The sequence below is a fragment of the Talpa occidentalis genome, unplaced genomic scaffold (assembly GCF_014898055.3).
Source record: "Talpa occidentalis isolate TD23 unplaced genomic scaffold, MPIMG_talOcc4v2.1 talOcc4.6, whole genome shotgun sequence".
In the NCBI taxonomy this organism is placed as follows: Eukaryota; Metazoa; Chordata; class Mammalia; order Eulipotyphla; family Talpidae; genus Talpa; species Talpa occidentalis.
Window position 1 is genome coordinate 2,129,794 of NW_023604972.1, and position 27,932 is coordinate 2,157,725.

Sequence of the window (27,932 nt, forward strand, 5' to 3'; positions counted from 1 at the left end):
CATCATACGGCACAGAGCAAACCCCCAACTCGCCCACGTGCTTGTCAAGACTCAAGTGAGAGCCTTCACACCACGGGGGACCCCAGAGAGCTGCCGGGCATGGGGCTCTGTCCGTCCATGTCCACCCTGCTGGATAGTAAAGCTGAGACATTTAGAAGCCTTCGTGGGCTAACTCACCCAAAAATAAAAGCGATAAACTCATTCCGTGTTCACATAAGTAACTTTTTTCTGAAAAATCTCTCTTCCAAAACTAAACCATCAGCGAGGAGAGTGGCGTTTGTATGTCCTCTTGACCATGAGCTCCATGGACACAGATGCATTCTCACGCTTCCCACACGCTGTCCCGCCTGGGTGGGATCTGGAGAAGGTCCAGCCACTCACTGACCGGGGCTGGAGGAGAGGCCAGGACCGCCAGGGTCCTTGGACACAAAGCCCGGGATGAAGATGGAGCAGGCGTCGCACCCGGCTCACCCGAGGTGGACGAGGTCAGCGGCATCTTGGCAAATTGACGGTGTCAGGCTGGACGGGACACTCAGCAGCGGCTGCCTGACTTCTGGCTCCCAGCAAGACCCCGGGCTTCGGCTCAGCTGCCCCCAAAGCCCTATCCGTTGGCAGCTCCTACCATCTAGCTCAGTCGGACGTTTCTGGGGGAAGTTTCTGGGGGAAGTCTTTTTGGCCACGGAGGAGCCGCCCACTGGTGTTCACGCTCCCCAGGCCTGCTGCCCACCGGGACCTTCCTGATCCCCAGGATGGCCTCGAGCCTGCTTTCCTTGCTGCTCCGAGCTCCCAGCTGCGACCATTCTGGAAAGACCCTGTCAGTAAGGGGCAGCCTCCCTTCCTCGCCCGGGTCAGCTGCCTGCGCCAACTCCCACTGCCCGTCGCCACGAGGGCTGCATCCCGGGGACAGCGAGGCTGTTATTAATCCACCGTGCAGTTTCGGAGCGTCTACCGTGTACCCGGCAGTTCTCACGCCAGGCCGGGCTGGGTCGGCCTCCTTGGACTAACCTCAGTGAATCAGCAGCTTGATAAATGTGAATGATCTGGGTTGACGGGTGAGCACGTGCAAAGCGCTGCCTCCCTCATGATTCCCTCTCGGGGGTTGGTGCCCGCGGAGCCTCTGGGTCTCCCGTCGGCAGCTGTGTGGGGGCTGCGCAGTAGGGAGGGGGCTGCTTTTTCCCCTTTACTGCAGGTGTTTTAAGATGTTATTAAGTTCAATAAATTGCACCTGGTTAGAACGACGTTCTATAAATTGCACCTGGTTAGAACATAGAGCCGCGTAGTTTGACACCGTAACGAAGGTTCTGAGCACGTCCACGTGTTCAAGTGCCCCCGTTCCAGGCGCTGTCCCTCCCCGCCTGCCCCCTGCTGCGACAGCCACTGGTTTGCTTTCTGGCACTGGATGTTAGTTTGTACTTTCTAGAATTTCATGCAAATGAGTCAATACAGGGCATGTTCTTTTTCCACATGGCATAGCTGTTTTGAGATTAGCCTATTGTTTCGTGGGTCACTAGCTGGTCCTCTCTATTGCTGAGCGGTGCTCTGCGGCGTGGCGCCATCACGGTCTGGCCACTCACCGGCCGGTGACACTGCACTATTGTGGACCCAGCACTAGGGACTCGTGAGCACACCTTGTGGGTCCTGTGCTCCTGTTACTCTGGGAACGGAGAGGACAGGAGGCCAGAGGGAGGCAGCTGCAGTCTCCAGCTCTGCCAGCCATGACCTCAGTGCCCAGCCAGCGCCTGGGCCCTGGAGCAGCCTGGAGCAGCCTGGAGCAGCCTGGAGCAGGAGAGGGGGTGGGGTCTGATGGAGGTGCTGATGTAATGAGACCCGAAAGCTGTCCTTGTCATCTGGCCACTTGGCCCTGCTTGCTGCCCCCTGGCTGGGGCCTGGAGCTGGCCACAGCCTGAGCCGAGAGGACGGGCCCTCGGGAGGCAGCCCGGGCCAGCTGGCCAGGCCCAGACGCGCTGTCAATGTGATTCAGACTCAGGCTCCGGCCTCACCCCAACCTCCTTGGCTGGGGCAACCCCCCTTACAGTGCGCAGAGCCCCCATATGCACGACCCTTAGCCTCCCCACTAGTCAAATGGGGAAACGGAGGCTCAAGGAGTGAAGTGGCAGCAAGGACAGGGTGGGGCTCAAAGCCAGACGCCCCCAGAATATCATTCTTAGGCCCTCCCTCCCTCCTCCTTTCCATCCACATCCAGAAGTTCTGTGACTGGTTTGCACCCATAAACATACCCCACGAGTTGCCCGCTTTCTTTTCTCCAGTCCCCTTATTCGGTGCCCACACCTGCTGTCCTCGGCCGCCTGACCCCCTGGGAGGGCCTACAGGGGTCTGGTTGAGGGAGGGCTACTGCAGGCCTGTGCCCAAGTCAGGTTTGGGGCCCTGCCCCCACTGTGGGCTCAATCTCACCTGGCCTGACCAGTGCTGCTGACCACAGGCATCTCCTCAGCTGCCCGGCTTGCCCCTGGGGGGCGTCCATGGGGGCCAGGCACGCAGGCCTCCTGGGGTCCGGGCTCGGGACCCTCCCTCGCCTCCCCCACATTCCGTTGGCCAAAGCAGGTCTCGGGCTGGGGCAGCAGCCAGTGGGCCCACAGGCCCCTGAATGGGAGGAGCGGCCAGCCCCCTCCTTGGGGGCCATGCGTCGGCCTCCTGCTCCTCGAGGCCCTACTCCCGTGATTCGTTTCTGGAGGGCCCTCTGGAACCCCGCCCGCCCTTCACCTCCCGCAGCTGTGTGCTCACACCTCCAGGGCGCTGGGCCTCCCTCGGCCTGCTGCGGGCCCGGCCGGGGCAGGTGCTGGTCATTTACTCACCAGGTCATGTCCAGGAGGGGATGCCCAGTGTCCACCCCCACCCACCCCACACTGTCCCCTTGCCCCCTCCCCCTGGCGGCTGATTAAATGGACAGTCCTGTCAGCGGCCCGTGAGCTCCTCCGAGGCTGATGGGTCATTGATGGTGTTGGCAGCACTTACGGTGACGGGCAGTGATGGACAGGCAGGGCAGGGATCCCCCACGAGCATGAACCCCCCCTTGAGTCTGCAGCCTCTGCCAGAGTTGCCAGGGAACCTTGCAGCCCAGAGTCATTTGAATGTGAAGTAAACGCTCGGAGAACTGTAACCTGGCAGCGGAGCCAATTCCTGTTGATTTCAGCGGGACTTAGGGCTCGCGGAGGGCGTGCGATTGGGTGAGGTCACGCAGCACTTCCGGGGCTGAGACAGTTCCGCTTCCCTCCTCGTGACAGCCCAGCGGGCATCCTGGCGCGGCAGTGCTGGGCCTGCCCCATTCTCGCGGCAGCGCTCTTCCGTGTGCCCGCACAGCCGAGACGCGCTACCTCTGACCCGTGGCTTCGAGCAGCATCTCCTTTGGAGGCTCTGGAGGCTGAAGCCTCACTCCGGGGTGTCGGCAGTCCGGCTCCCTCCGGAACACGAGCTCCAGGCCTCTCCCGCCTCCTGCCTGTCTCCATCCTCGACACCCTGGCTGGCGGGCGCGGGGCTCGGCTCAGCCTCCCTGGTCCCGGGCTTTACCCCATGTGTGTTTCTCCACAGCCTTCTCGGGGGTCCGTGGACTTAGGGCCCACTATGACCCACTGGGCCTGCGCCCTCCTGCAGTCACTCCAAAGACCCTGCCTCTAAATCTGGTCACCGTCACGGGTGTCTGAGACGAGAGCTCACTACCTCCTGGGGCGCACTACAGCCCTCACCGCTGCCCTGGCCGCCGTCTCTGGAGCCGTGGGGCTGGCCACTCGGGACCGTTCCGGCTTCTCCTTGAGAGAGGGAGTCAGGATTCGTCTGGCATCCTTCTGAGCTGGCTGCAGTGAACTCTGCCAAGGCCAGAAACGGGGGGCTGGAGAGGAAAGCTTTCGAAGCAACTGCCTGGTGAGTGTGGTCACTCACCGCTCCCACATCACGTCCCCCTCCAACTGTCCACCTCGCCACGGCCAGAGGCCCAGAGAGGTGGCGTGACCAGCCATGGCCACACAGCCGGTGGCTCTGGAGCTGGTTACTGTGGAGCTGCCATGAAATGTGGTCGCGGCTGCCCCCAGGGCAGCATGAGGCTCAGAGGAGGCCGGGGATAGGAGACTGACATATAAATTGTAAATTGCCCGTAGACGCTGGTGTCTGTTACTGTGGTAACCGCCCAACATTTATGGATGGCAATTGCTCTGGGTACAATGGTTGCGTTGGCATTTAAATTTAATGGCATTGTTATTTTTCCATCGTAAAAATAATATACATTATGCATATATCCAAACTCATTAAGTTGTATACATTAAACATGTGCATTGTGTATATCAATTACACCGCACGAGCGCTATTAAAAATACATGCATGGCAGAGAATCTAGAAAAGTCGCAGGGAGGAAATAGCTCTTCCTTCCTAGCCCCCGAAAGCTGCCTCTCTAAAGAGGGTGAGGATCCTCCGGGCTTCTCTGCCCAGCTTGTTTGCTGTTTAGCCCGCCTGTGATCACTGGTCTATATAATTAAAAAACATTTTACTTGCGGTTTTATACCCTGGCCTTTTCCCCGGAGGGGTGCTCATAGGAAGTAACAGGACAGGGCCACGGGGGGCCGCACGGCTGGCGCGGCTCCGGCACATGGCTCTCCTGGGCCTGGGCAGGTGCCCACGGGCCTCGGTGGCAGGCAGGGTGCCCACCCTGCACCCCACGCTCCGCCGCATTCACGTGTTCCCACGGCTTCTTCCCTCTGGTCCTGGAGTTGACGAGCCGTGCTCCTGCCTGGCTCTGAGCCGCCTCTCTCCTTCACACGGAGCCCGTGTTGGCCTGTGGCTCGTGTTGGCCTGTGGCTCGGCGGCAGTGCGGGGCCAGAGCGCCTTTGATGGGGCTCACAGGGCGCTTACTGATGGGCAGTGGATGCCCCCATGTGGGGAACGGGTCCTGAAACCAAAGGTGACTGGCACTTCTCAGAGAGAGCGAGGAGCTGGGTCTGGAGCGCGGTGGGTGGCGCGGCTGGGGCGAGAGTCACTTGTGTCCATGGGGCTGTGGAGCGTGACGCGCCCTGGCACTCAGCAATAATCACCCTTACCTGGCCCCGCCGGTTCCTGCGCGCTAGGCGGGCTTGGGCGTGCGGGTGGGTGACCTGGGCCCTGCCGGGGCCGCCGTGGTGGGGTGGCTCTGCTGTGCTTGCCGCCCGCTCCCTGGCTAGCCTGGTCAGGTCCTGCCGGGCACTCTGGAGGCGCAGGCTGGCAGTGTGTCTGTTGTGTACCCCAGGCCAGTGCAGATCACAGAGCCAAGGTCCTGGGGGGAGGGAGGTGGCTCCCCGGTCAGGTGCGGGGCAGAGCCCAGTCTGTGAGCAGGTGCGGGAGAGGGGGAGGATCTGGGCTCCGGGCGGCCTCCCTGGGGCCGCAGATCCCACCTCCCTCAAGCTTCAGACCACCCGGGCTTGGGGGTGGTTCCTCTCCGGGTGCATGTGAGGTCAGCTTGCCCCTGGGCAGGGAGAAAGCCAAACCCATCAGGCGCCTGCAACAGCTGTCCCCATGTGGGGGTGGCTGTGCATTCCTGGGGCAGCACTGGGTGTGGTCGAGGACTGGGCAGGTCAGGGAAACTCCAGGGCTTGGCTCCCCAGCCGGGGACGGGTGGGGCCGCTGCCACCGAGATGGGGCGTCTGCAGCCTGGGGCTGGGGAGGGATCAGGGTTTGGTGTTGGGGTCCTTGGTGGGTTTTGAGTAAAGACACCCCATGACTTAGGAGGTGATCATGGCCCTGTTGGCTGTAAGGAGAGCAGAATCTGGGGCAGGAGCAGGCAAAGCCGCCGCCTGGGGCCACCGGGAGGAGGGTCAGCTCCGGGTCTGGAGAGAATCACGTGCTGCATCCTGGGGCAGGGCTGGCGGCCTGCAAGCCCGGGCCAGATGTGTGCGGAATTGGGGCCGTCCCTGCACGCAGAATTGGGGGCTTGGGCAGGGAGGGGTGCAGTTGGTCTCCGTGGCCCCAGAACTGAGTCAGTGTCAGACTGAGGTCCGCGTGAGGAAGCCCCAAACTGCCCCGGAAGGAGCAGCGGGAGCAGGGAGGGGCGGCGGGGAGAGACGGTGTGCCTGGCCCACGAGCAGGCCTCTGTCCAAAGCCAGCAGGCAGGGGCCGGAGGGGACCCCGACCAGCCCCGCCCCTCGGGCTCCTGCTGCCCCGTGGTGACCAGCCCAGTGGGGGCGTGGGGCCCCGGGAGCGAGGGCGGGCTGTGCGCTCAACTCCGTGCCCGCGCCCTGACGCGCGCCTTCCTGTCTCCTTCCTTCCAGCCGATATCATCTCCACCGTCGAGTTCAACCACACCGGAGAGCTGCTGGCCACGGGCGACAAGGGTGGCCGCGTGGTCATCTTCCAGCGGGAACCAGAGGTGCGGCGGGGCCTGCCGGGGTGGTGGGGGGCCCAACCCCACTGTTGAGCAGCACCCTCCTGGGGCTGCGTCTCCTCCTCTCTAAGGAACTGCCAGCCTCCCCGCTGGCCCCCCGCGCGGGGTGGAAGGGTGCTCCGGCACGCGGGGACGGATCCCGGCGGGTCCAGGGAGGGGTCCCCCGGGCCGGCTCCAAAACCGCTTTCCGAGTTCCCTCTGCTCAACGATTCTGCTGACGGCTGGCTGTGTCCGGGACCCCAGAGAGACCGACGGGACAGGCAGAGCCCGCTGCTGCCCGGGCCGAGCCTCTCACTGACCACGGCTGCGTGAGCCCAGCCTCCGGTTAAGCCGTCCTCCGCTGGGCGGGCAGGCGCTGCCCGGGGAGCCGGGGCAGGGAGGACGCGTCCAGAGCCGGGTGGGAGGACCGAGTGTTCTGCAGCTGCTGCGGTGGCCCTTGGCGGGGTTGGCTTACTCTGCCCTGGGTTCGGGCCCAACGGGGCTTGTTCAGCAGACTCCCAGGTGGGCTAGGGCACCTGGAGCAACCTAACCTGCTCCGGGGCACCTTTTTTGATGAAGAGGCCCCTGTTTGTTGAGCACCTACTGTGTGCAGGCACCTCGCTACCTTGTCTGTATACTTTTCTCATTCACTGTGTGTTGCCCCCTTGAAGGATGGGGACCCACACCCCACTTTACAGGTGAGGGCACTGGGAGGAGACCCCAGCTAGTGAGCAAAGAGGAGGGCTTGAAGCCCACCCGTGTGGACCACCCGCCTTGGGGGCAGCCGTGCTGGAGTTAGAGGCTGAGGACAGGATGGGTGGAAGCGAGGAGCGGAGGAGAGAGGATGATGGCAGGAGGGAGGCGGGAGGAGCTGCGGGATCCTCTGGGGTCCTCCTCTGCCCAGCATCTTCCTGGAGGACCCCCTCAAGGTGTCACTCCCCCTGGATGGCCCCAGGATCCTCCCTCCCTTCCGCCCTGTTGGGGCAAGCCGGTGCCGGTGCCACGCGGCTGACAGAGAAGGCGACCGGCTCAGAGGTTGGCATCAGCTCGGCAAGGACACACAGGCCAGCGTGGACGGTGGAAACTGCTGCCACACACGGCGCTGCCTGGAGCCGGTTGATTCCCCGGAGGGGCTGAGCGACTCCCCTGGGACGGCGAAGCCAAGCCCTCTTTTCGCCACGTTGCAGAAAGAAATGAAATGGGCCGTGGCAGCTTCCTCGGTCTACTTTAATTCGTCTCTTAATTCTGGCCGTGCTGACCTTTGTCACAGGAGAGGAAATGAATTGCGGAAAAATGTAGAATTTTCAGGTTTTCCGAGCAGGCCTGGCATTCCGCCTGTTCCAGCCCAGCGTGAAATCTGCGTAAAACGTGCCGGGTTCTCCAGCCGGGCCGAGCGGGCACGGGGCTTGAGGGCGGCTCTGGGATTCGGGGAGCGGGAGTCAGGTGACCTCTGTGGGGTGGTGGGAGGTGGGTGCGCACCAGAGAGAGGGCCGGAGCCTGACGTACCCGGGCCAGCCTGGCTGCGGTTGTTCCTCTGTCCAGGGAGCTGGGCTTGGCCACCAGCACGCAGCACGTCCCTGGCCACTGAGAGTGCAGTTTCCTCTGACCCCGGCGAGGGGCCCGCTGCCCCGCTGGGCGCCGGTCACCACGGCCGGTCGGCCCCTCGGCGGGTTGACAGCCCCGGCCCGCCCGCCCTCCCGGAGCTCAGCCCCTTCTCGGATTCCCTTGCAGAGTAAGAACGCGCCGCACAGCCAGGGCGAGTATGACGTCTACAGCACCTTCCAGAGCCACGAGCCCGAGTTCGACTATCTCAAGAGCCTGGAGATAGAGGAGAAAATCAACAAGATCAAATGGCTCCCGCAGCAGAACGCGGCCCACTCCCTCCTGTCCACCAACGGTGAGCGGCCCCGCGGGCACGCGTGCGTGCGTATGTGTGTGTGCACGTGTGTGTAGACCCACATCCATGTAGCTGTGGTCCCAGAGAGACGGGGTTATTTCAGGGCCTTGACTCGCGCCCTGGAGAGGCTGGGCAAGTCCACACGCCGCAGGGCAGACTGGAGGCCAGGGAGGCACAGAGGGTGCAGCTCAAGTCCAAGGAGAGCTCCCTCTTCCTGGGGTCCCCCGCCCCCCCCTTCAGCTGATTGCACGACCCCACCCGCAGCGTGGAGCACCGTCTGCTTGACTCTGGGTCTGAATGTTAATCTCACTTAAGAAACACTCAGGCAGCGCCCACACACGCTGCCCTCGCAGCTGGGCCGTGGCTTAGCCAAGGCGACACAGGAAACGCGCCAGCCTGGCTGCTCGCGAGGACACTCTGGATGTTCTGGACTGGGCCCGGGGAGCGAGGCTGCGGGAGAGCCGGGTGCTGCGCAGGTAGCGGGTCTCTTCTGCCACCGGGGCCTGAAGCAGGAAGCTGCTCGGCCCCCCTGGAGGTCAGCCTAGGGCTGCGGACTCCTTGAGGAGCCCCAGCCTCTGATCAGCTGTGGGGATGGCAGAGGAGGGCCGGCGCCCGTGGGCGGGGCCCCTGGTCAGGCCGCCGCGGAGCTCAGGGGCAGACCAGGCACCAGCGCAGCCCCCGCTCCTGCTGCCGGTGCTCAGGCCTGTCCTGTTGGCTTTGCTATTTTCAAAGATAAAACTATCAAATTATGGAAGATCACCGAACGAGACAAGAGGCCCGAGGGCTATAACCTCAAGGATGAGGAAGGGAAACTCAAGGACTTGTCCACGGTGACATCGCTGCAGGTAAGGGCGGGCGCGGGGGCACCTGTGGGCTCGTTACTGAATGACAGGGGCTCTCGGGCTTGGGGAACCTGTGGGAGCTGAGCCGGGGTCAGCCGCGCCCTGGCCACGATGACTGTGGGGTGGTCATGCGCCGGCTGGGGCAGAAAAAGTCCAGGCCCTGTCTGTCAACCCCGTCACCGGGAGGAACATTCTTCTTGTGTGTCTTCAGGTCTGGAGCCGTTTGGCCATTGAGGCTGCTTCACTGTGTGACGTGGGGATGGGCCCTGACTCCCGGGGCCGGGGCGGCTAGTGGGGCTGGGAGGGCTCGCAGAGGTCGGGCCCCTCCCTTCAGCGGGGAGATAGGCCCGGGGCCCCTCGTCCGTCCTGGCTCCTGGACGGTGCTGGGCCTCGCCGGTGCCTGCCCAGCTGCTGACCGCGGTGCAGGCTCAGGCTGTCCAGCCAGCACACGCTTCTTGAGCACCTACTGTGTGCGCTGCCTGCTCTAGGCCCTGGGAGGTAGAGCAAACCCCGAGCTTGAGCTGGGATCAGGTCTGAGTTGTTTGGCGTCCAGGCTCCTGGGGCGGGCTGGTGCGGGTCACCACGGCGGAGCGGGAGGTGGCCGCGGTCTCAGCTTTCCATGTTCTCGCTGGTTTAAAAGGCCACGCCACGTCACGTGGCACCCGGCCTCCCTGTTTGACCTGACGGGAGCAGGTTGGTGCACCTGGCCTGGGGTGGAGTTGGCGCCTCCCTCAGGCCCAAGACTGTCCCCAGACCCGCCTCCCACTCTGCAGCGCGGCCCTCCGCCATGCCTCAGTTTCCCCCCAGCGCAATGGAGCCCATCGCTGGCTTTTTCTAAAACGACTTAGCAGGCGTGGGGGCAACTGCCAGTGCGCTGACATAAATAAGCAGCAGTGATCAGTGTCATTCCCAAGACAGAAAAATTAATGTTCGGACGTGCTGACCTCCCAGTGGCTGGCAGGTGGCACGGATGAGCTCAGAGCGGACGCCGGTTAACTTCTGAGAGCGGCAGTACCGGCCCCAGCCCCGTGATCGCTTAGGAGGCTGCCTCTGGCCGGAGGGACGCGGCAATGGCCTCATGATGTGCCCGGTGCTGGGGGCAGAGCCACTGGCCCCGGGAAGCCTGTTTATTTCCCTCCAGCATCTGAGAGATTTCTCTGTGTGGCACACAAGTTCCAGCACCGAACGGTATACAGACTAGAGGAGATGTGGGGACAGGACACCGGCGCTCCTTGTCTCCCTCGTACCTTACTTCCTCCTCGTCTCACCCTCTCTTCCTCAACCCTGACAGCTTCCCCTCCCGCTGTGCCATTCACGTGGCAGGCAGCTGAGTGCCCACCCTGTGTAGGTCCCCAGGTTCCAGGGGTGAGCAAGGTAGTACCACCCCCAAAGTGTACCCCGCCCCCAAGAGAAACAGATATGGCGTCACCCCTACTCGTGGTCAGTGCTGTGGCAGACAAACCCACAGGGGCAGCTTTCTCCACCTTGTCTATTTGGAGAACTCCTGTAGACCCTTTAAAACCCCATTAGCCTTCACCACTGGGAAGACTCTTCTGCACAAGCCAGATGAAATCCTTCTCCTCCTCTGGGGGTTCTCTGGCCTTTTGTATCCTACACGCTCCTGTCCTAGGGTTTGTGGGTCCCTTTTCCCCTCCCCTTGACCAGACTGGCTTCTGGAAGGGTGGGGGGGCATGTTTTATCATGAAATGCCCAAGGCTCCTGGCAGGATTCTTTGCTCTCCTCTGCTCCTTTATTTAATGGCGTTGAAATGTGGTTTGGTTTGGCAGTGGGCAGGAGGGATGGGTGAGTAGCTGTGTCCAGGCCTGGCGGAATCATTTTTGCCAGAAGGTGGGGGTGGGGGGCCAAGCCCAGTGAGATGTCGAGGCTGCAGGCCTCTCCAGAGCCGGGTGACTCAGCACATCCAGGGCTCCTTCCATTTTGATGACGAGACTGAGGCTTAACGAGATCACGTCACAGCCCCAGGTGTCCTTGTTCAGTCTCCTGCTGGGCTCAGGACCGATCCCAGGAGGCCAAGCCGAGGAGGTGGGCTTTCCTGCAGTGGTGGTGGGCGCTGGCTCTGGTGGGCACTGGCCACGGTGAGTGCTGGCCACGGTGGATGCTGGCTGTGATGGGCGCGATCCTGGCGCGTCCGGGCCCTGGCTTTGGACACCGACCGGCGCCCTCCCTGCCGCAGCTGTGGGCCAGGGGCCTGCCCTGACGCTCGCCTCCCTGCAGGTGCCCGTGCTGAAGCCCATGGACCTGATGGTGGAGGTGAGCCCACGCAGGGTCTTCGCCAACGGCCACACCTACCACATCAACTCCATCTCGGTCAACAGCGACTGCGAGACCTACATGTCGGCCGACGACCTCCGCATCAACCTGTGGCACCTGGCCATCACCGACAGGAGCTTCAGTATCCTGCCTGGCGGCGCCACGGCTGCCTGGGGCTCGGCCAGTGGGCCTGGGCTCTGCTCCGCACCCTCTGCAGTAAGAACCTGCCCGTGGAGTGTGAGTGAGGCCCGCGCCAGGGTCGGGCTGAGTTTTGTTGTGAAAACCCCGCGCCTCCTCCAGGTGGTCATCATGGCCGTCGTCCTGGGGCCTCACCGGGAGGGGTCACGGGGCCCACCTGGTGGAAAGCCCCAGGTCCCTCTGGGCCCTCTTCCTGGGACCCGAAGGGGATGAATCTACCCTGGGGTCCCCCCAGTGCCCAGAGTGACCACCGGTGTCAGAGCCCAGCTGGCCAGAGTCATTGGTGGGGTGTCCCCTGTGTCTGTGAGCTCAGGGTAGCAGGATGGAGCCAGGCCACACTGACGGGCGAGGAGAGAACTGTTGAAACAGGGGCCTCCCCCAGGGAGGGCCCAGGCCTGGCTGAACAGGGTGGCCAGGGACAGCGCGGGCAGCTTGCTAAGCCCACTCTTCTGCAGAGCAGTTATGTGCCCAGGTGTGTTGTGGGAAGAGGAGTGAGGGGGGGCTTGTCCCTCAGCAGAAACCAGGACTGGGAGGGAGTCGGGGAGCAGGAGAGCACAGTCTGGGGGTTTCCAGGGAGAGAAAGAGGCATGCTGATGGCCTGAGGGACTGAGAGTAAGGGAGGCCAGCAGCCACTGTGCGGGGGGCACCCCTGCTGTGGCCCGGGGCAGCTCGGGCCCCCAGGGAGGGCCAAGGGGGAGGCTCAGTCAGGACAGCTGCCGAGAACTTGGGGGAGCAGGAGGGCGTGTGAGCGAGCAGGGCTGTAGGGGTGGCAGCATCAGCCTGCAGGTGTGGTGTGAACTCTCCTGGGGCCTGGGTCCCCAAGGGAGCGTTATTCACCCCCTGCCCAAGCTGCACCTGCACCCAGGTGTCCTTTCCCAGGCTCTCCTAGTTTTCTTTAAATCAAGAGGCTTTATTTTAATAAATGCATTTGAAAGGGAGTGTAATTTCGCCACCATGTGTGGAGATAAAGCGTGTCCCATACCCCAAGCCCAAGGGGCCGTGCATCCCGCCAGCCCGGTCAGGGGCCTCCTGTGATAGTGGGAGTGTGGACAGTGTGGCGGCCACTGGCCACGTGTCACTTGGAGCCTGGACTGTGGGTGGTCACTGGGAAACAGTGCAGGTGGAGAGCGTGCCCAGGGGCCTGCAGACGTGCTGATGGTGCAGCAGTGTGAAGGGTACCCCGCCCTAGAAGCAGGCCGGGCGCGGGCCAGCGGCCAGGGGCCGCCGGGGAGCGGGGCTCGCCTGGAAGCCTGCAGCTCTGGCTGCGATCCTGCCGTGTGGCTGTGTTGAGCCTGCGTGTGGCGTCTGATCTTGTGGAAACGCGTTGTCACTTGGCCGAGATAGGGCATGGGCCTCTTGCAGAAAGCTCGGGACTCAAGGTGGCTCTCGCTGGCGGAGCCTGAGGACCAATTAGGCAGATGGAAGGAGCTGGGGCGTGTCCAGGGGCTGTGGGGCTTTGGGGGTCCCCCCGATTAGATCCACTCTCAGGGCGCCACCTTGCACGTGGCCAGCCTTCGGGCAGAGAGACGGTGTCGCTGTGGGTGCAGGTGCGAGGGTGGGCCTGGTATCCGCTGAGTCATTGGAAAGGGCGTTTCATCTCCAGCACGGGAGGGCACCAGTGAGGCGGCCGCAACTCCACGCTGAGCTGGGGAATCACGCAGTGGTGAGCCCCTTTGAGCAAGAACCGCTTGGGGGGTCCCAGCTGTCAGATGGGGACAGTTCTGAGCCACCTGAGGAGGCCCGGGGCCGGCAGCCTGCGCGCGCAGCGGGTGGGGCCTGGGTCTGGACGGGGGCTCCCACCCATCGGGCCCCTGCTCCCCGTGCCGCGCCGTGTCCTGATGCTCTCAAGGCCCCCGACGTTTTCTGCGGCTCCATCACCGTCTCCTGTGGCCAAGCGCTGACACTTTCCACTTAAGCAAAATTGGTTTCTAGCAAAGATTTTAGAAGGAAAACATTTTTAATAAGGGAGGAATCTGGGCGCTGTCCGGCCATTTTGCCACAAGAGCCCCTCCCTGCGCATGGCAGGCTCAGCAGCTCTGAGTGGAGCGCGGGAGCCTCCTGGGACCCGAGCTGCGCCGCCGTGGGGTGCCCCTATGGCCCAACCCCCAGCCTCCGTCCTCTTCCACACCCACAAGTAGAAAGAGGCACCAGGCCCTTTCCAGTGTCCAGTCATGCCCGCCTGGCCTTCCCCACCAAAGGCTCGGGCCGCGCCTGTCCTGTCCGCACCGTGTGGATGGCGCCGGCCCAGCCCATGGGAACCCCGGTGTGACCACGTGGGCCCCCTGCTGAGAGCCGCCACTGGCTGCCCCGCAGCTTGTGGGGAAGTCCGAGTCCCCCAGTGGATTCCTGGTGACCGGCCTCGCCCACCTCCCCTGGGACTGCACGTTGGGCTGGCCTGGCCTCAGTCCCCGGGCTTCATGTTTCGGGGCAGTGCCCACCTTCTCTGTTCCTTCCCCCGACAGCCTGGATGACCCCACTGGCCCACAGTCCCTTCCGCGCGGTCACCTCTGCTCTGCCCACTCTGCCCCCTCCCGGGCTGGCTTTCCTTGTCCGTTCATGTGACCACTTCCCCCATATTCTGGTGAAGCCCTGTGATCAGCAGCAGCCGGAGCCCTTTGCACCCCCAGCACGCGATGCAGGGCCCCCACTGGCGTGCTTACAATGCCTGCACTGGGGCGGGTGGGGGCTTTGGGGCGCTGGTCAGCTTAGTTCGTGGGGTCTCAGATGTGGCCATCCCAGGAAAGCCGGGACCCCAGGCACAGACGCTGACCAGGAGCCCGGCTTAGGGAACTGAGCTCGGCTTTGTGGCTTAACCCCCGGGGCCAATTTCCATGAGTTTTGTAAAGCGGGCCGGAGTCCTCGTCGTAGGATGCTTGTTTGTCAGGAGTAAAGAGATGATTTCCACAGAGGGCCTACAATTGGCCGGGGTTCTCTTCCTCTGAAACAACAGCCCCTCCAGTGTTCGCCATCAAACCCCCGCCTCTCTCCTGATCGCTAAAGCTCCGTTCCCCTGGTGCCGTGTCAACATCTGTTTGAACCACCTCTCACGTGCCTCAGTACCAACATTTTGAGATTGTCAGGCAGCGCTGCGTGATTTTTCTCAAGTTGGATGCGTCTTAAGGGTAACAAATGGCACAGGACACCTCAGCTGATGTACGGCTGCTTTATTTTTAGCACCTGGAGAATTTTAAAGATGGTTCCATTGATTTTTCTCCCCCTTGAGCCATTTCTCATGGTGGAAGCTGGCAGCCCACCAAGCCTTGGTCTGGAACAAATTTCTAATTCCCGTGTGCAGGGCAGGTCCCACGCTGGGCTGGATGCTGGGGCGGCCTGCAGGCAGGAGGCGCCAAGGCTGCCCCTGCATGGGGCTGCCCGTGGGCCTGGCTTGTTCTCGGGGCGGGGATGCAGAGAGCACAGGACTGCGCCCTCCACAGGCCAGGCCCTGAGCCAGGCAGACACCCATTCCGTGCCCCCCACCCCCGCTGGCCCCTGTGACTGGTGCTCGGGCTGCAGCTCCAGCAGGATGTCCCTGCAGCGGGTGCCCAACAGCTCACTGGGCGGTGCTGTCGCTGCCCCCACTGGCATGGACTCAGACTGCACCTGCTCTCCCAGCCGGCATCCAGACCCCAACCAGCTCCAAGGACGTGCTTTTCTGGCCCCTGCTTTAGATAGTGAGGGAAGCGAGTGTTTTTCACACCGAACGGATTTCTGCAACATGTGCAACAATATATGATGCTGCCCGCAGCCCCTCCAACAATGGGCGTGCAGCTCCGGGGCTCAGATCCCTCCTGCCGGGCCCCATGGCATTTCCAGAACATACTTCTGATGAAGACGCCCTGATCCCTGCCGGAGCCCTGTCTCCTACCTCCTATTCCTCATGGATGCCAGCACCTGCCCCTGCAGGTCCTCAGCCATACGCCCCCCCACACCTACCCTGGCTCTCCTGCTCATCCGAGGCTTCAGTTTTACGCCTCTGCCCGGAGGGCCCTTCCCCACCTGCAGGCCGCTCAGGGGCTCCTTACACACCCCCGCATGCGCCTCTGTGTGCCTCCCCTGGGGCATCAGTCCAGAGACTGGCGTCTGGGCTCCCTCCTGCACTAGGAGCCTGGAGTAGTCAGGACAGGGTCTGTTTTCCCCCTTCTCAGAGCTGCAAGAACGAACCAGTGCTGTGCGTCTGGCTCCGCCCCACCTCGCCTCCCTGCCAGCTCTTAGACCTGCAGGCATACAGCCTGCACAGCCCCGGGGACCTTCCAGGATGACGAACATTGCACCTTTGCAATCTGCTTGACTTCATGTTTTTTCCAAGCAAGAAAAGACTGATTCTCACTTAACTGGCTGTGACCGTTGCTAAGAGCGCCGGCCCGTGCCTGTGCTCGGTCACGCGTCATCTCTAAATCCTCACGGCAGCCCCGCGGAGCAGGCCGCGTCAGCCCACTCTGCAGACGAGGAGCGCGGCACAGAGGGGTTGAGAAGTTCCCCAGAGGTCACACAGCTGTCTCGTGGGTGCACTGTCAAGCCTGGGTCTTTGGGAGGTGGGACTCAGTGCATTCCTCCCTGCCTGAGAATTTAGGGATCGCCCAGGCTGGCTGGTGGGCTGGCTCACAGGGAAGCAGCCTGGGCTCCCGGGGCACTGAGTGGGCACGCAGATTGGCCCCCCCACACACACACAGCCCTGCGTCTGGATTCTCCTCCACTTGTGGGATCGGGCCAGGCTGGTTGATAAGATCTTGAGTGGAGACGGGAAGGACGCTCTAGGGCTGACCCGAGCTCCCCTCCCCCGGGGCTGTCCATCACCCCCTCGGAATGTGACTGTATTTGGAGATTGGGCTTTTAAAGAGGTGATGAAGGCGAAGTGGGGCCACTAGGGTGGACCCCGATCCATACTACGGAGAGGAGATCAGGACACAGATGCCCACAGAGGCTCACGGGAGAGGATGGGGTCCAGTGCCCAGGAGGAGGCCCTGGGGAACCAGCCCTGCTACAGCCCCATCTTGGATATCCAGCCCCCAGAAGGTCACCTCCTATGGCTTATGCCACCCACCTGTGGCATTTGCTCTGGCGGCTCCCATAAATCTCTACGGAGGCACACGTTGCCAGGAACCCTCCTGTAAGTTCTGACGTGGTTTGGCCTTGCTTACGGCTCAGGATCATACCCAGGTCACCTCTTGGAGAAAATTTGCTGAAAATAGCACCTTTGCTGGCCACCCCCCAAGACTATACAGGGGGCCTGTGGGCACCTCCACACCTGGCGCCCCTGGGGAGCCTTGAGAGACCCCTCATGGTGTGGCCCTAGGCGGAGCTGCCTCCTCCATCCCTCCTGTGACTGCCTGGTTGCCATGGTAACGACTTTCCGCATCCTGAGAGCGGACTCCTGCCGAGACATCTGGATAAGCCATGCTTTGCGCTGTTAAATCGATGGAGCCCAAATCTGCATCCTTCTTCTCCCTGGACCCCTGCCCATTCTCAGTGACCAGCTTGCCAAGAACACCAGCCAGTCCAGCGAGCACGCAGCTGGCCCTGGGATGCTGACGCGTGGGGCACTGAGTACTGCGTGCAGGTGCAGTCACTCCCAGAGAGGGCGGATCTGCAACCACGGCCCCCTGGTTCTGAGGACAGCCTGCTGCTGGGGTGGCCATGGAGCTGAGGAGCCGGCCAGCATCGGCCACCTTCTGCTTCTGGGCTGGGGCGGGGGCACGTGAATGGACAGCCTTTCTGGTTGGAAGGACTGTTCTTGCAGGAAGGTTCAGGACCCTCTCGTCCGTGTTTGTTCATGCAGGCTGTGTGCGAGGAGTGGGGGGCACAGAGGTGATTCAGGCAGGGGTCCCTGCCCTAGTGCTGGCCCCTGAGGTGGGGGGACAACAGATGAGCCCGAGGAGGTGATCTCTGAGAGGATGAACAGATTGCCTCAGCATTCAGGGGAGAATACCCTAGAATGTTCCAGAAACTTCAAAGTGTCGGATGTGGCTGGAGGGTGGGGAGGGAGGAGTATGTGAGGGTGGGCGGGGGACCGGCCTCGAGCGGCCACCAAGGCATAACTGTGGACAGTGGGGAAGCCAGCCGCAGAGCAGAGTAGCAGGTGAGACCCAAGCCCTGGCTGAGAGGTTCACTCTGGCTGGAGGTTGGGGGGCTGGAGGCAGGAGCTCCCTCTGGGCCAGAGATGGCCTGGGCAGAGGGGCAGAGCAGAGGAATCCTGGGGTGAAAAGCCCCAGGACTTGGAGGCTGGTTGGCCACAGAAAGAGAAGGAAAGCCCAGAAGTACCCCAGTTCCTAGCGTGGTAGTGGTGGGAGGAGCCACGAGCATAGACCCGGGTAGAGAAGGAAGCCTCTCGGGGGACGCAGGGAGGTGTGTGCAGCGCCATGCCCGCCTCCTGTCCCAGCCCCGGGGGCCTGGGCGTCTCAGTATCCTGTGGTCACCGTAACAAGTGCCCACAAAGGGGCAAAAGCAGAGACCCTCCCCCTTCCAGGGAGAGGTTCGCAGGCCTGTGCGCCTCTGGAGGCTCGGGGGGCTCTTACTGCGCCCTGCTCTGGCTTCTGGTGGGCGCCCCTCCTGTCCCCCATCTCTGCGTTTCCTCCCTGTCTCCTGAAAGGACAGTAGTCCTGGGCTGGGGTCTGAGTCTCCTCCAGAGGCTTCGTTTCATCTGCAAAGACCCTCAAATGGGTCACTTTTGGTCGCTGGGGACTGGGCGATGGACATGTTTGGGGACACTCAGGCGGCGCCCTGGAGAGAATCTGCTGCGCGGGGCAGTCAAGCGGGGAGGCAGCCCCTCCACCCCAACCCAGCCCCTCCAGCCCCGCCCCAGCCCCCTCTAAGCCCCGCCCCAGCCCCGCCTCCAGCCCATCTAAATCCCGCCCCAGCCCCTCCAAGCCCCGCCTCCAGCCCATCTAAATCCCGCCCCAGCCCCTCCAAGCCCCGCCCCCAGCCCCCTCTAATCCCTGCCTCCAGCCCCGCCCCAGCCCCTACAAGCCCCGCCCAGCACCTCTAAATCCCGCCCAGCCCTCCAAGCCCCGCCCCACCCCCCTCTAATCCCTGCCTCCTAGCCCCGCCCCCAGCCCCGCCTCCAGCTGCCTCCCAGCCCCGCCCCAGCCCCGCCCCCAGCCCTTGGCCTGCCCGTGGGGGCCCGGGCTGCGGTCTCCGTGGGTGCCGGGGCCTGCGGTGCCGGGCGGGGCTGCAGCCTCGGGGCGCCGCGGTGTGTGGGGTGCTGTGCCCCTGGCCCTCCCGCTGCGGACCCCCGTGCGGCTCGAGTTCACGGGCAGGAGGCCGCCCCGGGCACGCGGGCGCCTCCGCAGACTCGGGGTGCGAGGGGGGCGCTCCCGGAAACCGTGACTTTCGTGACTCATTTCTGCTTTTTCGCACCAAAGCCGCGGTTTCCCGGGAAACCAGCTGTCCGGCGGCGCTGCCGTCCCCCCATGCCTCGGGGACCCCGGGGCCCCCCGCGCCCCGAGCTCAAGCGCCAGCCCGGCCTCCCTGACGCCGACGTCCTCTGTTTAGGGCCCGAAATGCCTCCCCTGCCGAGACGGGGAGCAACCGGGGGGGGGGGGGGCGCGGGGCGGGCGGGGCGGCCTCCGCGGGGTTTCCAGGCGGCCGAAGCCCGGGAGGGCGGCCGGCGCCCCTGGCTCTGTGCCGTGCGGGCACGAACCCCGACTTCGGTCTGTTGGCTCGTTCCACAGATGTGGAAACCGAGGCCTGGGGAGCCGGGGGATTCCCAGGCCGCACAGCCAGGGGGGCGGCAGAGCTGAGGCCGAACCCCTGACCCCCGACTCCAGGACCACCTGCAGGTGAAGGGAGGCGGCAGGGCAGGCGCAGACCCCAGGGCCGGGGACACCGAGGGTGTTGCTGTCAGAGAGGACAGAGCGAGCAGGGAAGGTGGGCAGAGCGGGGCGGGAGGCGGCCATGTCCATGCACGTGGCTCTGATGGGCTTTGGAGTGACCGCAGGGCTGAAATCGACCACCAAGAGCCCACACGGCCCAGCACGCCTGGGCACTCCATGAACACTCCCCGCATCTGCTTGGCACCCCGTGGGGGAGGCTCGCAAGCCGCCATCCGCCTCGGGTCACTGATGGGAGCGGACGGAGGTCAGGAGGGGCTGGCGAGTCAGCCGGTGGGGACAGTGCGCAGGCCCCAGGGGAGCAACAGGTCTGCAGCGGGTGGGTGGGGGCAGGTGTTGGAGGGGGGCTCAGACGTGGTGGGAGGGCAGCCGGGAGACCATGGGTCTTGGGGCTCCGGGTGGCAGAGCAGCCAGGTGCCCTCCCACTGTGCCCCTTCCTTGACCGGGCCACCCAGACATCGTGGACATCAAGCCGGCCAACATGGAGGACCTGACGGAGGTGATCACCGCCTCGGAGTTCCACCCGCACCACTGCAACCTCTTCGTCTACAGCAGCAGCAAGGGCTCCCTGCGCCTCTGCGACATGCGGGCGGCCGCCCTGTGCGACAAGCACTCCAAGCGTAAGTGCTCCACGGTGGGGATGCGGGGTCCGGCCACGCCGGGCGCGGTGGGGGTGGGGGCTGGGCTTCACTCGGTAGGGGGCCGCGGGTGGGAGGCCTGGCCTGGGTGCATTCTGGGCTGGCCGGGGCGCCTCCAAGTCTGTCCTGGTATAGACGCGGGGCCTGGGATGGATGGATGGATGGATGAGTGGCCGCCAGTCTGCCCGGGAGGGGCTTTATCAGAGTCTTGCAGGGAAGCCAAGGGCTGACTCTTCCCCAGGGGACCCCTGGGAGCTCAGGCTGAGGCCTCCAGCTCCACCTCCCTCCTGGGCCGGCTCCGCCCCTGCATCTGCTGCTGCTCTTCTCCGGCTCGTCCAGGCTCTGCGGAGACCCGCCAGGCCTCGTTGCACCTGCGACGGGCAGGATGTCCCTGCCTGGGAGCCCTGGGTGTGGGACTCGAGAGCGCCGCTGTCCCCGTCTCTGCACGTGTCTGTGTCGACTGTGGGCGCCCAGCCTGCATCAGAGCGTGTCGCGGGGAGGCGGGCGTGGAGGGGCTGTTGGCCTCGTGGGCCCCACGCGTTTCTAGTGACGTTCTTCGGTGGCTGAGGGAGCACAGAGCCCACCTTGGCTTTTGCACGGTTGTCATTCACCTGGGGCGCAGTCACTGGGCACCTGGGCGAGGTTCTGGGCAGAGGCTGTCACAGCCCGGGGTGCAGGAGCGCCAGGAGAACCAGCCCCACTCAAAGTGCCAGGTGTGGAACTTGGTTTTCGGCGACAGCACTACGTCGGCCTCTCATCCCTCTCCCAAGGGTGCGGGAAACATTAGCTTTTTTCCAGAGCGGGCCAATGCCTGCCCCATCATGTGGAGGTCTGTTTTGCAGGGCAGAGGCTGGAAGGGGGGCATACCGCTACTTCTGGCCACTGTGCTCGCCCCGGGAGGCCGGGGCAGCGCTGCCACCGGGAAGTGTTTGCGCAAATGCAGAAGCGTTTATGGAGACAGCGGGGAGAAAAGTGCAGTTTTGCAACCATCCCAGACTGGGTGGGTTCACGGTCGGTCCTCGCAGGTGAAAGGATAATTTGGAGGCTTTGCTAGATTTCCACAGGCCTCTAGAGCCGAACCAGGGGACGGGCCGGCTCCTCAGCACCTCTCTGGCGCTTCCTCTGGCTCAGGCACTGCCCATATAGGCCTTGCCTCTCGGCCCAGGAGTGCCCATTTATATACGTGTGCTCCCCCCCCCCCGTGCTCTGGGTCCCCCCCCACCCCGTGTCCACAATCACGGTGCACGAGCAAGACTTCAGGTGCCAGCCACGGAGGCCACCAGCGTGAGGGCGGGAAAAAGCCTGATTTTTACCTCATTTACCCCACAGGTGCCAAGAAATTGCTTCGGCATAAAGGTCCACAGGGGAGGTTGGTCTTTAGTTTTCTTTGCCTGCACTCACTTTGCTCCGTTTTGTTAAGATTATTCTGTTTTTGTAGAAGAGCTCGGCCCCTTTGCTTTCTTCTAGAACAGTCAGCGGAATCACTCGAGTTTTTGTAGGAAAACTCACGTGTAAATCTTTTTGGATTCTCGGCTCATCCGGTTTTCTGTGGAGTTCATTTTTGTATTGTAAATGCTGTATTTTAAATTTTTTCTAGAACTTTCTTTTCATTCTCAGAGTCAATGTCCTACCCAGAAACTTCCTCTTGAGTATCTGGCTCTAAGAAGAGAGCAGTCGGACTGTTGGCTTCTTCCGGGCGCGCTGTTCTCAGCTCTCGTGAGCGGTTAGGCCAACAGCTGGCCTCAGTTATGGGCTCATTGTTGTTTTCCTCAGAACAGGAGTGGTTGTTTTTTAAGCTGATTTTTGAAAGACACGTGGAGATCAGAACTTGCTTCTACCCCCTTGTCCACTCACTGCTCAGAGGCCCGGAAGGGGCTGGCCGTGACCCTGGAGGGGCTGGCCATGCATCGCCCCGCAGGAGGCGAGACGCGGTTTCCTGTTCCCTGAAGGAAGGGGATGCGGGACCAGGGGGTGTTATTTCTGCCGTTGGACAGATGAGGAAGCCAAGGCCCAGACTGCTCAGCGGCTTGGCCGGAGCCCGCGCTGCTGCCCGCCCCTTGCTGTGAAGCAGTAGCAATCCGGGTCTTTTGTCTGCTCGTGATAATGCCAGGGTAACCATGGAAACCACAGTACCTGAGTCCTCAAAATAGACAGTTATTTCTGCTCTTGACAGCACAGAGCCTGCCCCCGGGAAGGACTGCTGGGGGCGCGGAGAGTTCCGAGGACAGGCGGTGCAGACCGTCGAGGTCCCGAGGCCCGGCTGTGTGCCGGCGGCTGGGTGACCTCCGTGAGTGCCCGCTGCTCGCCAGGCGAACAGCTCGGAAACCCACAGGCCCCTCTGACTGGGCCCGTTACTCTTCGGCAGATGAGGGCATTTGTCTCCTGCGGCTGCTACTAAAGTCCCCGCCAACTTAGTGCTTAAACTCACGCAGGTGTTTTAATTCACAGTCCCGGGAGGCGGCCAGGGGCCTCCGGTTGCGGAAAGCAGGGCAGCTGCCGTCTGGAGGCTTCACCTGTGGACGCGCTTCCCTTTGGCAAACATGGGCAGAGGGGGGCTCCCGACGCCCCACCGCCCAGCCCCACCCCGTGTGTGATAGCAGAGACACCTGAGACCCCCAGAGAGGACGATGGGTTTGTCAGGGAACCAGTGAGGACCCGGAGAGTCTTGATTATTGCAGAGAAAGAGGCTTGGGCCTCCGGACTCCGCCTCGGTGACGCCGGCAAGGCAGAGGGCTGGCCCCGGGCCGCAGGAGGCGGGGGCTGGGCTGCATTTCATTAAGTCTCGGCAGCTATAATTACTGTGGAATGTCCCTGGTGATCCCCTCAATTAGAGGCGGGACCCCCTTACCTCTGATTAAGGGGGGGTGCGGCTGTAGGGGCGGTGGGGGAGGGGTGGGCCGGCAGGGACTGGTGCAGCCAGTATCAAAAAATTCGTACGCTTGGTTTTAAAAGAAACGCACATGGAGAGGGCCCTTCTCAGGCCGCCCCTCCCGGCCCACGCGCCTTCTGGCCCTTTCCTGCTCCCAGGACTAAAGCCCGAGGACACTGAGGTCACGTGGGGCTGGACTTGTGTTCCCCCTATTCATCAGGCCCCTGCTAACCTCTGACCTTCGCGACCTCTGACCTGCAGTGAGGGAAGACACAACCTCACCTGCTGTGCAGCCCCAGTGCCTCTGCAAGCCCCGCCAGGCTTGCTAGGAGCTGCACGGGTCCCGGGGAAGTGAGCTGCCCCAGCCCTGAGTCCGGGGGGAGGCTGGCTGCGGAGCCCACCGGGGCAGAGGGGCACAGACCCCTCAAAGTTGGGGTGCAGGGGACAGACCCCATCTTCTGTTTTTGTGACTCCCCTGGCACAGGGAGCTCAGGGGTCCCGAGGCCTGCTGACTGGGAGCAGCGGGCGGGACCTGCTCGGGGAGGTGCTTCTGCCTGTGATGCCCCAGGTGGGCCCTGACCCACAGGGGCACACTGGGGGAAGCGCCTGCCTGTGGGCAGCAGCTGGCGAAGGCTCTAAGAGGGGCTGGGGTGGCCATCCGTGGCAGGGAGATTCCACCACCCTTGTGGGCCTTCAAGCAGGATGCGCCCGGCAGGCCTGGGCCCTGAGCACCAGCCACCAAAGAGCCCAGGCCAGTCAGAGCAGGGAGGAGCTTGCCGTCCGGGCCATGCCCTGCACTCCCAATGCCGGACTGTGCCCCTCCCGGGTCCCCCGCGGGAGGCAGTGACCCCAGCTTGTAGCCTCGGGCGTGGTTCTTAGCCGCTGTGCCTCGGTTTCCCGGGCTGGCAAATGGGAATAGGCACGTGCCAACCTTCCCTTCATGGGGATCTGATGAGGCACTGATGGGCAAGTCGGCAGAGCACCTGGCTCAGAGAAAACTCAGACATCATCCCGAGCTGGGCCCCTGCAGGCTCCACCCGGCTCGGCCCCTGCCAGGCACTTAGTACAGATTTGATGAGCGAACGAGTGATGGTGTGTCGTGAGCCCGGTGGAAGCAGAGGGGCCAGCTGTGGGGACCCTGCGCCGACAGGGCTTGTTTCTGTCTCCGCAGTCTTTGAGGAACCCGAGGACCCCAGTAACCGCTCCTTCTTCTCAGAGATCATCTCCTCCGTGTCAGACGTCAAGTTCAGCCACAGCGGCCGGTACATGCTCACCCGGGATTATCTCACGGTCAAGGTCTGGGACCTGAACATGGAGGCACGGCCCATAGAAACCTACCAGGTGGGCTGCTGAAGCCAGAGCCCCTGCAGGCCGGGAGACCCCCCTCCCTGTGCACAGAGCTGCAGTGGAGGGCTGGGGGGCGAGGGGGGTGTCGGGAGGGCGTTCACAGGCCCGCTTTGCAGGGGAAGACACCCACCAGGCTCGGAGAATCAAGTAGCTCACCTACCACGTAGTTCAGCCTGCAGTCGGGCCCAGGGCAGCCAAGATGAGGCTCAGCCGGGCCCCATTTGATGGTGCTAGTGACTGAGGGTGCAGGCGATGGCTTCCCCTGCCCCGGGGCCAGTGTCGGCAGCCGGGTCACCAAGACAGGTCAGGTACCGCCCTCCCAGGGGGAGTGTCAGGGGCACACGCAGTGGTGTGTCAGGAGCTTGGTGCACTTCTAAATGCTCGGCACAGGCCTCTCAGGCCAAGTGTGCAGGCCCAGGCCGGACACCTTTCTGGGAAGGAGTGTTTACTGTTTCTCATACATCCAGGTCTGGGGCTGCAGACAAAGTTCATGGGATGTTAAAGTCGGCTGGGGACTTGGAAGACATGAGGGACTGCTTTAGCGCTATTCCCGGTTACGTGTCTAGCAGGGAGATCTGGGAGGCTTCTTGGAGGAGGTGACTTTTGTGCTGGCCCTGGTAGGATGCGCAGGATTGGATTGTGAGTGGGAAAACAACCCCCACCCCCCCGCCCCGACAAGAGCCCCAGTGAAACCCTCACGGGGCTAGTACTGGGTTCACATCACTTCACGCCTGTCACTTCACACCTGGTCTCTGCACACCAGCCCCACGTGGTGAGAGGGAACCTGGGGTGCTAAGGGTTAGGATCTGGGAGCCGCCTCCCGGCTGGGCAGTGACACATCCAGATCCCGCGTGGCCAGGCGGCGGCACAGCTCCCCTGCAGGGCACGCACTCATGCTCACTGAAGGGCTCAGTGCAAGCCTCTTAACTACTCGTGGGGGTGAAGCAGCACCATATCCCCATGACCACTCCTCCGTGACCCCTTCCACCACCAGGCTCCCCCACGGCTGCCTTCCCTCCTGTCTCTCAGGGACCCCACAATGAGCCTTTCTTAGCTGGGCGGCCATGAGCCCCGGCTCTCCAGGGCCTGTTCCCCATCAGGAGCAGCTGGGCTATAGCGTGGGCCTGGTGCTGGCACGGCAGCCCCCGTCAGCGTCAGGCCCACGGTTGCCAGCCTCCTGCGACAGCCCCAGAGCAACCCATGAGCCGCGTGCGCCTCTCACTTCAGGGCGAAGCGCCACAGCTCAGAGAGGCTCTCATAGCCGGGAGGGCAGGGCCAGGACTCGGGATGGGTCCCTGTGGCCACTGACCCTTCTGGGCACAGCCATGTGCCCATGGGCAGGGCTAGGTTGGGTGCCATCCAGACACTGGAGGGCACAGCCCCTCAGTGGTCACAGGCCCTCCTGGCAGAGGGGAGCTGGGTGAGGGGTGCCCCATGCACTCAGGCGTCCCCTCTCCCGCCAGGTGCACGATTACCTGCGGAGCAAGCTCTGCTCCCTCTACGAGAACGACTGCATCTTCGACAAGTTCGAGTGCGCCTGGAACGGGAGCGACAGGTGACCCACCCCCCGCGGGGCTGTCGGGCCTCTGCTGGACACAGGTGGCCACTGGGGGCTGCCTGGGGCCTTTGCTGGACACGCAGCCGCTGGCCAAGGCAGGGGCAAAGCTGCACCAGCCACCCCACTAGGCTCTCATCGGGGCTGATGGGAGGCCACCTGCAGCCCCGCCCACAGGGTGGGCAGGAGGGGTGCAGGGGAAGTCTGGAGCCCCCTGGAGCCCCCTGGGCGTGCCAGCCAGGAGCAGGCTGGGCCCCCTCGGGTTCCGAGGGTGGCCAGTGCATCTGTGGTCCTGTGGGCTGCGACCTGTGTGTCTTTGGGGCCCAGGGGCGGCAGGGGTGGGGGTGGCTGTGGTGGAGCTGACAGGGACGGCACTGGGAGGGGCTGAATGGCACCATGCCGCTGCGTGCAGGGACAGCGATCCCTAGGGCTGCTGCTGACATCCTGGGGCTCACCTGGCCCACAGGGTCTGTGGGGGTTGTTCTGCGGGGGTTCGCCTGGTGCTCACAAGGGTCCTCTGAAGGAGCTTCCAAACCAGAACAGAGCCCCTGAAATGGCACTGACGTGGCTGCATCAGCGGGGACACCCCTCAATCTCTCCACGCCCCTTCAGGGGCTGACCCCCCACTGAGGACCCCTGACATGTCTGGGGTTCCCTGGGGAACCTGGGCAGTGGGCATCAAGGTGGGGGGTCTGTTAGAATTCCAGGAAGGGACTGGTTGCTGGCAAGAGAAGCTGATCCCAATGTGTGTGTGCACGTGTGTGTGTGTGTGTGTGTGGGCGCGTGTGCTTATGGAGTGCTGGGGTCCCCCAGGGTTGGACCACTGCCGGCCCTTGCCCCACCGGGCCACGAGGGGGCGCGCGTGCCCCGGCGATGCTGCTCCTGGCGCCAGCCCTGGGCTTGGGGCGCCTCTCACCCTCCACCTCCCCCGCCGTTCCCCTCGGTCCCCCCTGGCTCCCCGCAGCTGTCGCCTCCTGTCCTGACTGAACTGGACGCCGCCCTCCAGCCGGCCCTGGGGTCCTGTCTGCCTCTCCCCTTAGCCTTTGGTCTCCCGCGCCTGGGCATTTACCACGCTCTCTCCTTGCCCCCACCCACCCCCTCTGGCGGGGACCCTCAGGTGGGCTGTGACTCCGCGCGTGCAGGGTGCTCCCCGGGGGGCCGTTGTCCCGCCGCGACGCCCCATCCCTGAAGGCACGGGAGAACGAGCCCACCTTCCCTCCCCCCCCGGTGTCTCCGAGCCGGGTGCCCGGGCCCTGCTTCCCGGAGCTGGAAGCGCGTGCAGCCAGCGACTCCCACCTTGCAGCCCAGGGCCGGGGGCCACCAGGGCCGGGCGGGGCACCCGCAGGCGGAGGCTGCCCTCGGGTCTGTGGCCACGCAGAGCCCAGGTGCCTGCACGCGCTCACAGCCCCCAGCGACACTCAGACGGGCACCCGGTGTGGAGGGCAGAGCAGTGGGTTAGGGTCAGACGCCCTCAGTGTCTGGTCGGCGCCCACCGCTGTCCAGCAGTGCTCCGTCCTGGAGTCGCTCGTCGGGTCTGGCCTCTGGGAAGCGGCTCGAATGAACCGTGACCAGGGCTCGCCCTGAGGACGCCGCGGTGTGCGCTGCACCGGGCCCAGGGAGTCGGTGGGTCTGTGGCCTGGCTCGCCCCTCGCCCCTGCCAGGACCCCGCCGAGCCCGAGGCCCAGCTCGGGTCCCCTCCGGACACTCTCCTTGGTCTGCTCTGCCTGGGTGAGGAGCCGTCAAGCAGGCTCTTCGCGTCTGCCCTCGTCCTAGCTCGTCCTAGAAGTTTCTGCCGGGCAGCCCCAGCTTTTGGGGGCCGCTGCCTCCTGGTGCCATCTCTGTGCCTCTGGCTTCTCCTGGCATGCGTTGCTTCTCCTTCGTGCTCTCCCACTGCAGGCGGCCCCCACCCCTCACTGCTGGGGAGGGTGACCCCACGTCGACCCCCTTCCGTTGTCCTCACAGCCCACCTCCCCCTCCCGGGGCTTCTGGGACATTCTCATGGAGGCGTCCGAATGGCTGTGTTGGGGTCACATGCTTCTGGGTGGGCCACGTAACCCATGGGCGCCGGGACTGTAGGCCACAGCTGGCGTCGGGCCGTGGGCAGCGAGCGGCCTGGCAGGCCCTCCAGACCGCAGGGTGGGTGGGAGCCTTT

At 63.8% G+C, this 27,932-nt stretch overlaps 1 protein-coding gene across 2 annotated transcripts in view; it reads left to right on the forward strand.

The window, feature by feature from the left end:
* Positions 1 to 27,932, forward strand: part of PPP2R2C (protein phosphatase 2 regulatory subunit Bgamma) — a 73,366-nt gene that overhangs the window by 40,887 nt on the left and 4,547 nt on the right. For both annotated transcript variants that reach the window (XM_037530159.2, XM_037530158.2), the window contains exons 2-8: positions 6,246 to 6,343; positions 8,069 to 8,234; positions 8,967 to 9,079; positions 11,312 to 11,489; positions 19,827 to 19,991; positions 24,050 to 24,219; positions 25,689 to 25,780. In XM_037530159.2, coding sequence (XP_037386056.1) covers positions 6,246 to 6,343; positions 8,069 to 8,234; positions 8,967 to 9,079; positions 11,312 to 11,489; positions 19,827 to 19,991; positions 24,050 to 24,219; positions 25,689 to 25,780 — 982 coding nt within the window. The remainder of the gene's footprint in view (positions 1 to 6,245; positions 6,344 to 8,068; positions 8,235 to 8,966; positions 9,080 to 11,311; positions 11,490 to 19,826; positions 19,992 to 24,049; positions 24,220 to 25,688; positions 25,781 to 27,932) is intronic.